Source organism: Diprion similis, chromosome 10, assembly GCF_021155765.1.
Source record: "Diprion similis isolate iyDipSimi1 chromosome 10, iyDipSimi1.1, whole genome shotgun sequence".
NCBI lineage: Eukaryota > Metazoa > Arthropoda > Insecta > Hymenoptera > Diprionidae > Diprion > Diprion similis.
The window spans coordinates 21,685,646-21,702,552 of NC_060114.1; the positions used below are offsets into that span (position 1 = coordinate 21,685,646).

Genomic DNA, 16,907 nt, shown 5'->3' on the forward strand with positions numbered 1-16,907 from the left:
ACCGTGCAAAGCATATACCTTGTATATACAACTGTACGGTCAGTTCATCACGTCCATAAGAATTTGAGGCGATGCAGAAGTACAGGCCGCTGTCTTCCCTCGTTGTGCTTACTAGTCCTAGAACACTGACCGCACCATCCGTAGTGTTCATTTCCTTGACTACATAGCGATAGTCCGGAACGGTCGGTTCTAAGGAAGAACCCGCCTTCCGCCACGCAATCTTCAAAGGGTGATCGCCCTTTGCTTCGCAACGCAGATTGGCGCTTGATCCTAATCTCGCAGTTTGATTACGATGCTTTTCTACAAAGTGCGCTGGCGCTGGAATCGGTCAAACGAGCTGGTCAATCACTGAACGTAAATCTTTCCATCAGTCAAGATGTGATTTGTGGATTTGGGCAACAAATTTTACGTGTACGATCACGTGATACGAACCATTGACTGTCAAGTAAACGACTTTACTGAGACCTGCACCAATTCCATTAACAGCTTCACAGACATAGAATCCTTCATGGTTCTCTTGAACTCTGCCGAATACGAGTGATCCGTTAGAATGAATCCTCAGATCCTGAGCATGCTGGTGGCTGACTAAATCTGTGTAATTCCAGGGACGTCTACCAGTCGCTCTTCGCCACGTAACTGCAGGTTTTGGAAATCCATCAGCATGACAATGGAGCTCTAAACGTGACATGCCTTCCGGCGCGTGAACATCTTGAGGTTCCATCACCCAACGTGGCGGTACTATTTTCATGTACAGGAAAAATAAGTTAAAAAGTGGTCCACACTTGTAAGCCAAATTTTAAGTCTTGGTTAATTTGAAAAGTGCTAAAAAGGCTTTCGACATTATTACAGAGACGTCTGGAGATCTCGACTGTGTAAAATTGTAATACTGTTCACATTGTGCTCTCCTGGCTGCTGAGAATTTTGCGATAAAAGAAGACGGCGCAAACTGTATACTCATTGTCAGACGTCTCCTTAATTTTGTTTAATTGCTGCAGCGCATTACGCCAGCGGCAATGGCAGAAAATACGCACAAATAGATCTCTACTACTGCAGCTTTTCATAGCTCAGCGCTTTCTTAAGCTTTTAATGAATCGAATTAAGAACTACTGCAAGTGATTTACGTCTCGTTCAATCCCTACGTTATTTATTAAATTTTTGATTTTCAACAGATTGTACGAATAATATAGGAAAAACAGCAATAGTGACATAAAGTATCAAACTTGAATTTCCATTTATTTACTGTGACGATAACAGTGCTGTGCAGACATTTCGACACCCAGAAACTGTGCACCAAATCGATGAGAAGTGAGGCAGAGGTTTGTAAAATGGAAGAGATAGGAAAAAAAACGATCAAATCAATGGTGAGATGTGCAAGATGAGATAGAAATCAAAATACAAAGAGAGACGAGAATAATGTGTTTCGGTGCTGACTGTATGGTGCTGGTGCTTGAGGTGAGCCTCGTTTCAAATTCGTTCAGTTTCGCATCTAATCTTTTATACTCGTAAGAAGAAAGTCTCGTATAACACGAAGACATGAAAAATATTGAAGACGGATCCCGTGAAAAAAATAAATCGTGACGAGGGGCTGATGTGAGAAATGAGGTCTGGTGCATGTGCGATTTACTGTGAAGTATTGTGTGCGATGTGCTTTGTGCTTTGTGCGTCGAGCGGTGGCTGGCTGCGGGCGTTGCTGCGTTCTATGCGTGGTGGCGTCTATATTATAATAGAGTCATGCTTGAACAGACGATTAATAATGCGCGATCAGTCTAAAGAATTGCTTTTTACGAATGACATTGAAACGTGTCGCGTTTCGCAATCTACTTTACCACTAACGACTAACTCGGCCATCCAAGAGACCTCAGCGACGGAGTTGCGGGCGACGCATGTATAATTTCCGGTGTGGGTAGCACTGACCCGTTCGATAACTATGGTACTGGAATGTGCGTCGATACTGGTCACTCTCAGTCCGGGAGATTGAATCACTCTGGATGATCCAGAGGCTCCTAGTGAGCCAAAGTTCGCGCCACCGGAGGCGTCGATCTGTTCGCCATTTTTCAACCACGTGATTGTGAATGGTGGATCACCTTTTTCGATCATGCAGGTCACCTGGGTCCGCACGCCCTCGGATAAGTCCTTGTTAAAATTAAAAGGAGCTATCCTAGGCGGAACTGCAATGCACAAGAAGAAACACTAGGTTCTAATGAATTTTGTATCGCTTGGCTTTACTCGAGTTCTCCAAAGATTCATTTCGAACTTCTTCCGAAATGACCGGCATGAAAATAAATTACACGATGCTCCCCCAGAAATCAGTAATGGCACTGAAACAAAATGTGCATACCCCTGAAAATATTCAACACATTGCATCACCGTTCGAATTTCTTTTTACTCAGACGCTGGTGGCAGGATTATGACAAGTTTCACTAGTAAAGTTCTTGACAGCTTTGTGATAAAGGAAAAACTATTCGATTCGCTAAATACCACTGCCGGAAGGGGGTTCATCGTGATATGACAGTCGCCTTACATTTCTTGTCCGGTAGTAGAGTAGCCTTTGGCGATTGCTTTGGTTCTTGTATGGCAGCAGGTGGGAAACTTTGTGTGAAAGACTGTGCGACCGTCTTGTTGTGTAGATTGTGGGGGACTGTATTGCACTGTGTATGGATGATGCCTCGCTGGTCAGAGTGTCTCAAGTAAAGAAGTATTTCTGGCCACAGTATAAGGCAAAGTTTCATATTGTTCGGTCAAAATTCATGACGGACTGTTTTTGGTAAATTGGTCTTTGACGCGGTGCATGTTCGATGATTATTTGGAAAAAAGTTTGAGATTGGCTGAAACATTGACTTTCTACTTATACTCTGAACCGAGTTGAGAAACTCTGGCCAAGAGAACAGATGGAAGAGGGGGTGTGGAACAAAGGGGTGGCTGTTTGAGAGTAATTGAGAAAACGTAGAGCCAGAGGGTGTCAGACGAGTAACGCCCAAAGAGCGTGTAGTGGCGAGTCTGGAGTCTGGTTCTGGTTGTCGGCACAACACGATACGGAAAATCAATTCCGAGGTATTTCTCCGAATCGGACCGATTTCTTTGAGTCAAAAATTTACCAGCGGTGGTCCGATTGCAAGGTTGTCTTTATTGCGATCCTGCAGGCGGACCTTTTTCACTTTGATAAAAAGATCCTTGAGCTGTGCGAGCCGTACCATGAACCAGCAACAACGACGTGTACGCCGTTTTCGCGGCATCGTTGCTCGCCACACACGTGTAGTTGCCATTATGCGATGGCGAGGCACTTTGAATCCGTAAAGCAAGGTCATACTCTCCGATCTGATGCGTCATGGCTTCCCTCGCCTTCAACGCATGTCCATCCTTCAGCCAGGTGATCTTCATCGGCGCGTCACCCTCGCTGACGACACATGTCACGTGAACTCTGGCCCCAGCTTGGATATTAGCGGGAAAGCTAAACGGTTCGATTTTAGGAGGGACTGCAATTACACCAATAAAAAACATACTTCTTCACTTTGGTTCGGTTAGGCGTTACTGAAATCAATCGTGACTGTTCCGTGATTACGATTTTTATACACACTATCGAACATTCGTATCCGTAATGCATCGATGGTATGTACTGAAAAATCGTAACCGGAAACAGGCACAGACTGCTGCATCATCACACGGTCATTGAATCATCAAGTATGGCTAATTGTGAGTGAAATTTGTCAGGACTCGAGATCCTCCTGATACGGATCCTTGCTGCATAGGTGACATCTTTGGGCCCACAAGGTGACAGGATCCAGTGTCCAACAATTGGGCTAATACGAGGATGATTAGAGAAATCTGTAAGTAGAAGCTATTTCGTTTAGTCGGGGTGTCTGACTTTACTGTAGATCACAGGCTTCTGCAGCCGATAATTAAGTTCAATCAAGTGATCGGGTAAAAGCACAAAGATTTGAAGAAGTCGTTGAAGAACTGACGAAGGGTGGGCTCACCTTTGACCTCGATGATGACGGTTTCCGATGAAGCGTGACCCTGTTTGTTTTTGGCTGTGCATGTGTAGGCGCCACGATCGGTACTGCTGTCGACGTGGTGTAAGACCAAAGTCCCATTGCTAGAAACCTCTTGGCGTCGACTCGTTGGAAGCAGCTGACCGTCTGAAAAGTGAGTGGGAGAAAATCGAACACAATTAAACTCCAATGATGGAAAATCCATTCATTTAGTGGTCATTCAATCCATACTCTTTTCCCACGTGATACTGGCAATCGGAAAACCAGCCACTGGACATTTTATAATCGTTGTTTCGCCAGCAACGGCTGCGTAGTTGCCCATCGGACGGACGTGCGGCAATCCATAGATATTGAGACGTGCCGAGTGATGAACCTTGGAGACACGGTTCGACGCCGTGCATCTGTATTCACCGCCGTCTTCCACGCGAACTGCACTAACGTTCACGTGAGATATGACGTCACCGTGAACGGTCACGTACTGGCCAATTACGAACCTGCACATGTTTACGTTAGCAAATTATATTCTGGGCTTGGAATACTGATCTGTGAGGCGGAGTTTAAGCGCCAAATTTTAAAAGTTCCAAAAGCGGAATTGAACTTTTACGAAACGGCAAAGTCTCGAATGGTAGGGAACCAGACGACTCAAAGTTCCGAAAATTAAAATATACTCACACAGCATAGTGTACTCAACGAATGTGCGTAAAAAATAAGAAAACCGCAAATCAGACTGACCAGGATTCCGAACGTGAAAATATCGAAAATCCAAAACAAAGAAAGATCCAAGTGGTGAAATTTCACCAAGCCAGAAATTCAGAGAACGGAAAATCTTCGTTGATTCGGAAGTTCGTCGTTTCAGAACTTTGCACTTTTGGAACGTTGAGCATCGGGTTTCGGATCATTCGAAACTTTGATGTTTCGCTTACTGTGTAGTCATTGGTAAAAGTGACTAAACCATGTGACTAAATCTGTTTCTGATAAGCTATCATCCACGTGACCCGTTAATTAAACACCGGATATTGCAGTGCTAATGTGGGTTTTTGGGGCTTCTAATATCAGTGGCTAGGAATTATTGGTTATGAATAAATGAGCATCGCGAGCGGTGAATAAACGAATTCGTCGACGTCAAGCACATTTGAACGATTTGATAGGGCAAAAGAAACTAAGTATACAAAAGATACAAGATCGCGATGACTAAGTAAAACAGTATAATGATAATTTCACGTAGGTACGGGATATACAGATGCCGCCGGAAGCAATAACGAAGTAGGATACGGGAAAATTGGATTTCAATTTTCATAGGACGGCGCACAACATGAACCTTATCCCTCTGGCTCGGGAAACTTTCTCCGCTGTTTTTATATTTCAATCCTACCACGCCAGTCGTATACGATATGAACTGTCTTTGAATACCATGCTGATTTTAAATTAATAGATTCATTTATGCGCACACGTGTTGAAACACGATTCTACTGATTGCATTTTTTTTTTTTTTTAGTACTGAGTGAAAACTTCTCCGAACGTAATCATTCCGTTGTTCATTCGAGCAATTCAACGTTTCTTCAACATCTCATTGATTGAATTTACTCGCCGTTCCACTTGGATTATAATTGTCGCCAGGCTAGACGTTGAAGAATGCATCAGTAATCCTACGCCAAGTCTATATTCAGAGATGGGAATGAGTGGATCGATGTGTCTCTTGAAAGGTTTGAAATTAACTATTTATCGGCTATTTCTGAAGATTATCCGGGGCCGCAAACAATGCTTCGCCCCACGATCGAACCTAGACACGGAATCAGCATCTTTATTCTTCGGTTTCTATCCATTGTCTGGAGCTTTAGCAAATCCTCGGGGTATTAAGAAACACTTTGGACCTAAAGTTAATCATCGTCTTCAAGTCAGGATCAAATTCAGCAAGATTGATACCCTTCATCCATATTTGGATTTCCAAAAAACGTGTAACACGTGTACAGGACTAGTGACATTTTAATTCGAGCACACGAATTTTATGTAAAGTGGAAAATAACGAGCAAGCTTTCAGAACGAATTACTCTACAGTCTCAAAATGGGATAAACTGAAAATGATGAAATTATCATTTTTCGATTTATTTCTAATGAAAAATCGCGTCTCATCAGACTTGCGACGAAATCGATTATGTTCGCGCAGTCATGCTGGCAGCAAAAGGGTTGAGAAGTTCTGCGTGGCAACCGTTTAATTAATCCGTAGCGTTAATTAAAGAACTCCGCATAGTGTACAGAACAGATGATTCATTGCATGTCGAATTAAATGACTGTCTCTTATCACGACCTGTTTGAAAAAGGTCTCAAAGTGAAGCAAGAGGAATTCAAATTGGAATTAACATATAGATGACGACGGAAGTCCGACGTCGGAACGCTTTACCGAAACAATGCGCTGAAACAATTCGTTACATTCCCCATTCACTAATTACATCTCAGCTACGCCAACGCAGCTCTCCGTTTCCACATTCATTGCTTTTGTGTCGAAGCAACATTTCTTTTTTTAAATAAACAACCGGTCTTCAAAAGCACATTGCAAACTGTAAACTCGCACCACACGAAACCATCATTCGTATTCGCGCTTGAAATGTTTTCCATGTTTCACTCCCTCTTCTACACTCTTCACCCTGTGGCGGCTGAAGAATAATGGTAATATCAAAAAACCCAGCGGCTGGAACTAGCACGGTATTCTTCATCCTAACGTGAAGTTACATAATTATTTCCCCTGATTTATGGAAGTAATGAACGACTCGATATATTATTTAAACTATGCAGGGCCAGCTCAGTATCAAGACTGAAACCTTAAAGGCTTTGGCAGAAAAGTCTGCTGCTAACTAAAATCACTTCCTTTAGCCAGCAGCTAAAAAATAGGCGAACTTTCTACCGAGGGTCCGCAGCAATATTTCACAAATTCTTTTTTTCATGTATCTTACAGAATTCCGTCAACGAATACCTCAATAAGGATACTATAATTGATTTTATAGTTCATGAAGAATTGTTTTTGTGCAGCCGTACTTTTTTCCCCATTTATTCGAAAGTTATTCGTTATTGCACTAAACTCTTCTTTTCCACCACATGGACGCATTTTCGTTTTGATTTTGTACCTACATTTGAAAACTGCTACGTTGCTACGTAGCCACGAATGGAGAAAAAAAGTATAGCCTGACAAATTACTTGTAAACTACGTTGAAACAAGTCAGAGTTGAGTTTTCATATCAGTGTTCCATTAAACCTGGAAAATCAGAGGCACGAGTCGTGAAGTATTTTCTTACCTGTCGTTCTGAGGAAGAGCAAACCCATCCAAAGTCCAGGTGAAATGGGGAGTCGGATTTCCCGCTGCGATGCATTTCAGAGAAACGGATGGTCCCGGCTGTATCGTCTGTTCGATAAACTTGTAAACCAGCTGAGGCGAGGCGTCTAAACAGAAACGAGTATAACAAATGAAGCGATCCAACGGGCTGAATATTTTCAAACAAACGACTTCCCCTGTCCTTGGGCAAAGAGAAAGTCGTCTGGAGGTGTGGCCGCGTCAAATCATCCCTTATAGTGTATACGGGACGTCCCTTCAGGTTACACCCTCGCCTCATATTCGTCGGTCGGTCTGTCGGCCCTCCGGGACCACTTGACGTAACACGAGAATATTATGCAGCACAGACGACGTTTAGGCAACATTCACAAGGGGTTGGATGTGTGGAGCGAGTTATCGATCTGCGGTTTGACGCCTAAACTCTGCTACTGCCTCGCGAATTAAGCCCCAAAATTACGCAACGAGGTACGGCTGGATGTTCGTGTAGGTAGTGTAAAACATACGCTCGGTCACTTCATTCTCATCATTCACTAGAATGCATTACAGGAATAATAATAGCAATTATAAAAGCAGGAATAGTGAATTGGAGAAAAAGAGCTCTGACGACATCATCCGAGTCCACAATTCGTTGTCCATTTTATCATTATCGTTCCCGGTGACGTATATTTGCTATTATCATAGCCATTTTCATTGTCGTTGTTATGCAAACTTGGAACCTCCTTACGGCGTACAAAAGACTACGGCGTACTCTAAGTTTGTAAAGATTCTAGATTGCGGACTGACGATGAGTTTCTGAAAAGGGGAGCCGATTGTATCGCAGATAATAATTTACCGTGATCGTCGGAACTTTGATTGTGTTTAGTACACAAAAGGTGTATGAACGAGAGCTTTGGGAAGAGGAGGCACGAGGAATGGGATTATCCCCAGTGCCCCGGCCTCCTTTTCAATCTATTAATGCAGAACCTGGGTATCGATCCCTGAAGATACGCTTCTTCGATTCATATATTCATTCCAACTATCCGTGGGTACGTCTGTTTAAACAAAAACTGGTGCTGCACATTTCCGTATGTTGCATACACTGTGGCTTCTCATTCGTTCCACCGATCTACCGATAAATCATTTTGCATATCCTGGTAAGATATGTCAAATTGTGAGGTTATATATCGATACTATTGATCCCATCGAGTCTTCCGCATTCTCAATCTTCATTAATTTGACATCGTTGTCTTATTGATTGTATCGACTTTACGCGTACTGTCGTAATTAATTGGCAAACTATACATGAGTAACCATCGTTCCGGGGTAAAGGAAATTCCGCCTTGGTTCGGGTGTTGGTACCGTAAGATGCTTAGACGTGACGGGAATTCACAAAGTCGTTGGAAAACGGCGCCCGTTAACTTCCCATTTCCAGCATCACGTGAAATGGTGCCAGAGTGAAAACTTTTAAACTACAAACCATTAGGGTCTGATGCTCTTAACTACTTTAGCTTACCAAATTTCCAGTTTACGTTGTGCTCCGTGGAATGGAGTCGGAAAAAATGAGATTACTTTCCTTACCCCTGTTTTTCTGTAAGAATAAGAGGATAGCCGCGAACGTAAGGTTTTCGGATTCATAGAATTAGAAGCGATGTAATGTTGGCATTGGTCTGCGATGCCTTTTCCTCGCCAGCCGATGAAACGCAATTCCAAGTTCAAAGATGGCAGCACCGAGAGGACTGCAGGCACGTTGGCGCTATTTGTCTGCGCTGTTTCACCCCGATGTTTTTGCCGAGAAGTTCTTTCCTCTATGCCAAGCGTGACAAAGACAAATTGGATATATTTATTTAGTGAAACGTTAGTGCGACGTACGCCACTCGAACTGTTACTTCTAATTCTCTTTTTCCGCTTCTCTTTCGTGCTGCCGGTGTTCAAGTAGCCACACTAAAGTCACTCTGCCCTCCAGCTCATCCACTTTTTGCAGAACCGACCGAAACACCCGGAAAGTCAAACGATGCCCGAGGAACAAACTGTTCATTCCTTCGCCTTTCTTGCCTCGCTTACCGAGAAATGATAACTTCAAGGTCACGGTCGAAAATAGGTGGAATCAGATGGGAAAAGGTTTCGGAAGGATCGTCGCGTCGAACTGATGCTCCTCTGCATATACTGTCAATCTGTTGAACCGTTGTTTTTTTGCCATAAGGGTAATGAACGCTCTGTAGAAACGGAAGGCGCGGACCCTGGATGAGTCCTGAAGGAAATTGGATCAGTGAGATAGAAGCGAATAGGGGATTTGTGCGTTTTCATATCGGGCGAGGTCGTTATACCCTTGGAATGGCCTGTTGCGGACGGCAATGAAGCCCAGTGGCATCCTTTCCGAGATTCCGTCATGATATCACAAAGTATAATCCGGCAGGAGAATCACGTTTCACCAAGTAAGGGAATTCAGGTTTTCTTGATGCTAAACCAAAAATGCCGGTTATCTGAAAGGTTTTCGAATCAGCTATCCCAACTTCCTCCGTCACGAGTTCGATAGGTTCAAGGAATGATTTGCAATTTTTGAACCTTGCCTGCGGTGAACAGCTCGTGCGATAAAAAACGATGAAAGAAAATGCTTACGGAGTCGGTGTCCCATCGCTTCGTTATAGTTTTCATGAGAGTTCCCCACCCCCGAGGACATGGTTACGTAATTTTTAAGCGACCTTGAGTAAGGACGGCCACCAAATCAATTCATATTAAAATCTCATTGATAAACAAGGTGGTGAAGAAATAATCAAATGACAAAAGGAATAACGACATGAGAATTCAGTTTATAAAGTGAAAATTGGTAAAGATACGAAAGACTATAGAGACACGAGGGTAAAACTTAATGGGCAGAAAAACAGTGCGGTGTGTAATCATTGCACGTATATTATTATGTCATATAATTTGAAATCTAAATAGTGAGGGATAGTTATCGTAAAGTCATTTCTAAACTACGAACCTCATTGAAGCTGGTACAGAAGTTCAATCTGATTTGTTTTATTTCTTAATTAAAAGAATATTTGTGAGTTCTAGAAATTTTGCAGCGGTATTATTACAATATTGAATTTCATTACTCATGTATGAATATGCATGCCCCGTGTTGCCATTTTTTAAGTCACCTTAGCTTTGTGCGTCAGTGAAAACGCATATATTCTGCTTACTCTACACTGATCATCGATTTATGAACTAAATTGTGATCTGATTTCTCCATTCGTTGGTTCGTATAATTATATTAAAACATTAATTATGTCTTCATTACTAAAATTATATTCAGTAAAATTTTATTCATATTAAAATCTTGGTTTATATTGCGGTGGACTGAAAGTCATTATCAGTTAATTACCGCCCTTCGGTGTTTCAATCTTGTTGTGATTTTGCAAATGCTTTTAACAGTAAAGTTGTACTATTTTCAGACATTTGCAATGAAATTTGCTAAATAAATATTAAGACGTTATGGCTATGCATATACGAACACTGGCGCACAGTAGGTATCCTCACAATCCGAACCGAGGATTCTTTTTCTCACACGTTGAATGGATGTTTACGAAGCCGTAATCCTCTCGAAAGACGGACGTAAGCAAGGCCCATCTGTCATATTTTCAAGACAAGTGAATATCTCTAATTTTTTTACCATTTAAACCTTTTTACTGATTTTCATGAAATGTTGGAATTAATAACTTTGAGAAAGAACAAGAATATCCTAATTGTTCTTTCAAAAAACGCGTTATTTTGGCAAGACCCGGCTTTTCCTATTTCGAATGATTCCTAGGCATGGATCTGAGTGCAGATTTTAGTGTCTTTCGTTATTCCAGCAACAATTCTTCTAATATTCTGTGCAGAAACGATCGTCCACACCTATTTAACGTTCTGCGCCGTATGCTTCGTACTCACGTTCAATATCTTTTGGGGCGTCAATGGTGTAGCACATTTTTGAAGTAGTCTACCGTACAAGAAGTAAAACTTTATTCTACTTCATCTAACAATTATACTCGACTTTGAAGCAGTAAATCAATGACCAAGATTCTGCTGTAACACGAGATGCCACTGAATTTCGCGAAAATCGAAGTCACGATATATCCTCCAGTTGATTTTTGTTCATTCTGATGTTTCATACTATTCCATAAATCCTGGACACTAATTCATTCGAAAAAGAAAGATGTTCACCATCCGGGTTCACCGCACTTACCTCCCAAACGCAGCTCCGCAGTCGCTTGAACCATCTCGTAGTCATTTTTGGCAAAGCACTGATACATTCCGCGATCATCCCGACTAACGCCAGTGATGTGGAGGGTCGAGCCACTGTGACCCGCGACTCTGATCCTGCTAGAAGACGTGTCCCTCAGCGGGAGACCGTCTTTGGTCCAGGAAATGACGGGAGTCGGTTGTCCGCTAACGGCGCATTGGAACTCCGTGTCCTTACCAAGGTCCACCGTGATCTGTTCAAGAAAAGTGTCGTGTAAGGGCAATATTAGTTTAACGAAGTTTGGCTAGTGTGCAGGAGTTCAGGACTGATAAAGCATCGCAGGAGTGAAGCCCTCGAAAAGCCCCTCGTAGCCCATCCAAAGTTTCCAAGGTTTAAACAACGGCATGCAAATTTCCGTGCCAGACAAATCAGTACAGCGGACCCAAAATGCTAAAGCTTTCGAAGTCTAATATGAATTAGGGTCGAGGATCCGTTCACCGATAGGTCGAAGTACCTACAATAGTATGAATGCTAAGTATAAAAGCTTCGTAGATTGTAAAATTTCGCATGCAATACCATTTCGAAAGTTGATTGTACCAATTACGAAGAACTCTCCGTAGATGATATCATCTTTTCCTCATTGATAACATTTCTTGGACCTTGAACCTAACCTGAAATCCGGTTAGACAGTACAAGCTGTATCTGTACGCAGATTTTGGAAACACTTGTATACTGTTTCTGAATTATTTCATTACGTTCCTATGTCCTTGTATTAGTTATCACTGACCAAACCGAAATAAAATTGTTTTGGCCCTGAGGCCCCGAACCTGATTCATATCTGGAAAGCGGATAATACGATGACACATCTAAGATTTAATCTCAATAATTCCGGTACCAAACACTGTTTTCCCCTAGTGGCCAAGGACTATCAAATTGAAGTACCTTGTTCGAGCTGATAGGGAGTGAAGTGTGACCGCGATCATAAGCGAATCAACGAATATCCCTCACCTGTTGAGGGGTTAGATGAACCGACAAGCTGCTGATGACGAACACCTCGAGTTCGACCCTTTCCGAGCCGGCAGTATTATTGGCGTGGCAGACGTAGCGTCCCGCGTCTTCGGTCCTCGCCGATTGAAGTACCAGGACGCCGGCTCTGGCGTGGACTCGTTCCGAATTCCCTACCGCCTCAGCCCCGTTCCCTTTCTCGCGAAACCAGAGATAGTTAGGGGGTGGAATCCCCTGGGAGATGCAGGACAGCACGGCTGTTTCCCCCGTTCGAACGGGCGCTGGGCTCACTCGTTCGTTAAATCGAGGCGGTACCGGGTTGCGGTGTTCTGAAAACCAAGAATACACATGTGTAAATCCAGTCCCTCCCCGATCACGAGATGATCGTTTTCCCCGAAGGAACTACTCGAACCAACGATTCCAAACGTCTTTAAACCGTCACCACAACGTCCAAATAATAGCCTAGCCCAGATTGCAGACCGCGTCCTCTTGCTGGCCACCCGGTATATATTAAGCAATTGCTCCCCCTCTGACACTGTGTCATCCGGCTATACGTACACAGGCGTCCTCTGGCATATAATTTACCAGGTTCCGACGGTAGCGCTGATGGTGTCCACCACCATTTTCCTGCGTTACTCCCGTAGAGGTAAAAATGTGTAAGAGAGTAGGTGCAGCCGTTCTTCTTCATCAGCGACTTCTACAACCACTCTTAGAACATTCAACAGCATTTGCGGAAATCGAGAAGACGGGGGACGAGGGTCGTTTAAGTATATCCGTTGAGAATATTGGGGATGCGAGAGTATTGCGTGGCGTCTGCTTGTGGACACAAGGCGTCCTTTCACTAATTGCTCTTTGAAAATCGTAATGGCCATAAAGTGGTTTACATAATGGGTTTGCGACTACGCGTCAGTCGTTGTTGAGTCGGTGCAGAGGAAACTCTCCGATGTCACACGAGGCTAGCGCTGGTGATCGGAGGACCTTCATCTCCGCGGTGTCCTTGCCTCATTCCTGAAGTCCTTGGCCTCACGCTTATACGACTCCGGTGAGATGATTACTGTTGTACTTGAGATTCACCTTATATGCTAGGTGATTAAAAGATTCTCTTGCTTCCTGTGAGACAAGCTGCGGAACAACAGTTGTGAGAAATTAGATTCGGTTAAGTATTGTCGGACGTTAATTCCCCGTAACAAAATTTCCGTCTTAGCAAACAAGCTGGTTTTTCGAGGAACAGTACTTCGAAGTTGGTGAAGGGTAAATAGGTGGTACCTATTCATAAATCCCAATGCGTTGTCGGGCTTCGAGGATAACATCCGGCGAACAATTTCTAATTCATCTCCGTCGTCTTCTGAGTTAAGAGCAGCCTGTTACGGAGAAATATTTTAAAGTACTCCTTCACGCATTAATTGACTTGCCTGGCGTCGCTGCAGCTGCCAGTTCAAGATACCGCCGAAAGCTTCTTAAGTCGGAAACTCGTGTGTTCGTAACTAAACCTGTACTTTGTTCGTAAGCAGCTTTGAACTCCCGGAAAATTTCCGGAACAGTTGTGGATTGAGAATATTTACACTACAAAACGGACAGGTCAAAGTTGCACCACTTCTCAGTCTTTGCACAATACGTCGTTCTGCTCTCTCGTTTCAGTGTTTAGCTATGCAAATATCGTTAATTTCAAAATAATAAAAAAATCCTAATTAATTGCATTATACTATCGCAAGCTTTAACGGTATGATGTCCTTACTGATAAAACGCAACCACTAATTATTCAACTGGCCAAATCGTCAAACATAGGTCATTAGCAATCAGCAGACTGTTTCGTGACGCGTCGTGGCTCTTTGATCAGTGCCAATCAAGCTTGGTCCATGTTACGTAGCCAGCGTTGATTGAGCTGTTACAGAACGCGTTTACGATCAGTTTACTCTTCCCGTTTGATTTAGGCTTACTTACGGATATCTGAGAAGGGAAGAAATTGCATCGTAGTGAGAGAAGTCTTGTACCTAGGACCACTGGCAAATATACGGGGAAAGAGCCAAAACTCTGTTGCACAGTGGTTTCTAAAGTCTTCAGGCTACTTTAAACTCTACGTCAGTATGTCTTAATTAAGCTAAAACTAGAAGCATGTAAGCCCAGCATTAACCTAATGAGAATTGAAATTTAGCACCCCTTTGAACACCGCGTCTTTTCTACAACTGTAATCTTGAAAATGCACTCGTGCCAGGTTTGTACGTTATACCGAAACCAGGAACCGACAAAAAAGTACAAGTGATTCTGAGTGCGGATTCTAAGAAGTGTATAACTCTAAAAGGTTTATCGGAGGAAATCCGGCCAGGAAAGAATGCTCTGGAAAATATTGATCCTCTTGAGAACTTGAAAAAATTATTGTGATGCCAGTTGGTAATATCCGTCGGAAAGAATGTGGAACTCAACATAAATGAGAAGGGTACGCGTGGAATGAACAGGAATTATACATACGAGGCGGTTATGAATTCGACATGTATACTAACGAAGCATATTCCTCAGCAGACGAAGTAAAACTTTCGGTTCAAGTTTCTGCCGCAATTCAAGAAGTTTTCAACGCTTACAAAGAGCATTTTTCCCGAGGAAAGGATCTGCAAGAGGCTTTACACGAGATTAACCTTTGGAGTGACTTGCAGATGGAATTCCTCTGCCTCACTAAGCAGTCAGGGTGAAACCAAGTGTGGGTTCGTCGAATACAACACCGTAAAATGGGACTCGACAGTCTGAATATTGACTTTCATTCACGGGTATTTTCATTATTGGAACATTGCTATGGTGGTGAAATTTTTTTATCAACAATATCACGGTTTTTGTTTATTTCAATTTCATAATCACGGCAATATATTCTAAATCCCGATAGATACCTTGTACTAAGGAATGTACAAAATGAATTATAAGATTTCATCAGTATATGGAAGTGATTCCACGTTTGGCGAAGCTGCGCATGATTTCTCTAGCAGAGCGTCGCAACGGTGTTTTTTTTTTTCTCTTTTTTATCTGCACCTCTGTCGCTCTTTAATACGACTCGACCTGACCCGCCTCCGTTTTCACGTATCATTGTAATTTCAGCTGATGATATATTGATCGCAGTCCTGGCCACACGTACCACCCACGCGTATATATTCCCAGGCTTTGCATGTTTCGCGTCCGGTTCGGCACGGTCCAGTATCACCATCCACCATTTGCGAATTGTAACATGTGATCAAACCAGAGATGAGAAAAGAGTAGATCCTTCGCTTTTATTTTGCTAATGCGTCAGGAGTTTGGATTAGCTAACTGCAGATGACTCATCTAGAAATAGCGAGTTATCGATTTTCATACTCATTGCAAGGCTTGGTCTAATCAGTATCACTATTAACCCTAGAATGGTAACGTTAATTTTTTTTATCTATTCCGGTAACTGGGGGTGAAAAACGCCCTAAATTTGTGAATTTCATCTCTCGGGTACATCACACCGTTAAGGGTTCTATGGAGTTATATTTTCTTCGTTTTTTAATAAAGAATCACGTGGTCCAAAAAACTGTTTACGTAAGTTCCAAAAAAGTGGTAAAAAATTATCAAGCGAAAGATGAAAACGTAAGCTCTTTTGCGGTGAGAAATTTATATTCGTATCCCCCCCCCCCCAGTTACCGTTCTAGGGTCAATACGGTATCACTATTAAACTTGTCTACAATTACAAATAGTCGAATGGGTCATAAATTTACGAGCCTTCTTGTTGTATCGGTGAAAAAAGGAATTGATATCGTATGTATGGGTAATGGATTAGCTGATAAATTACGAACGGAAAACCTCCCCTTTTATACTCCTGGCTGCCCGTCGTTCAGCTCATAACAAATGGACCACTCCGCACGCCACGTCACTTCCTTCCACGTACACTTCCAAAAAAAGTTTCACTCTAAGCGAGTTTTTATCAGAGAAGAGCTAGTTTAAGCTAGATTATACCTACTTTTTTACCTCCTGCCGTTTCAGACTAAATAATGGATCCCGAGTCGCGACTTTATTTCTTCGGTGCTGACCGACTATTAGAAAATTATCAAAATCACGGGACTGAGAAATTTTTTTGCGGCGAGGCATAACGCGATATACGTTGCGATGTTTTTCAACGACGCGATCAACCACACAAAAGACAGAAATTGTCTTTCTTTGGTTGCAGAACACTTTATGCCGGCTTGAATGACACCACCGGATACACGCAATCGATGGAAATACCGGCTGAGCTCGAACCTTTTCTGGACCCATTAGCAAACAATACTCAGCGTCTAGACAGGTGGGTGGTTCTCGGGTAGTCGTAGAAAAAGGAAGACAACGAATTCCATGCGAATGCTAAATTGCACTTACGGTGCTTCCGGCATACCGCATGTGGATCATATCGTACGCATTGGAGCAGGGAGTTAGT

The 16,907-nt window shown here is 42.8% G+C and overlaps 1 protein-coding gene across 5 annotated transcripts in view; it reads right to left on the reverse strand.

Moving 5' to 3' along the window:
- The window catches only part of LOC124411017 (Down syndrome cell adhesion molecule-like protein Dscam2), a 58,527-nt gene that overhangs the window by 6,587 nt on the left and 35,033 nt on the right, over positions 1-16,907 (reverse strand). For 4 of the 5 annotated variants that reach the window (XM_046889832.1, XM_046889830.1, XM_046889833.1 and 1 more), the window contains 8 exons: positions 12,503-12,828; positions 11,498-11,747; positions 7,277-7,421; positions 4,221-4,483; positions 3,975-4,136; positions 1,827-2,168; positions 433-738; positions 19-318 (listed from right to left, as the gene is read on the reverse strand). In XM_046889832.1, coding sequence (XP_046745788.1) covers positions 19-318; positions 433-738; positions 1,827-2,168; positions 3,975-4,136; positions 4,221-4,483; positions 7,277-7,421; positions 11,498-11,747; positions 12,503-12,828 — 2,094 coding nt within the window. Of the gene's footprint in view, positions 1-18; positions 319-432; positions 739-1,826; positions 2,169-3,191; positions 3,474-3,974; positions 4,137-4,220; positions 4,484-7,276; positions 7,422-11,497; positions 11,748-12,502; positions 12,829-16,907 lie in introns of all 5 variants that reach the window. The other variant, XM_046889831.1, reaches the window with a different exon arrangement.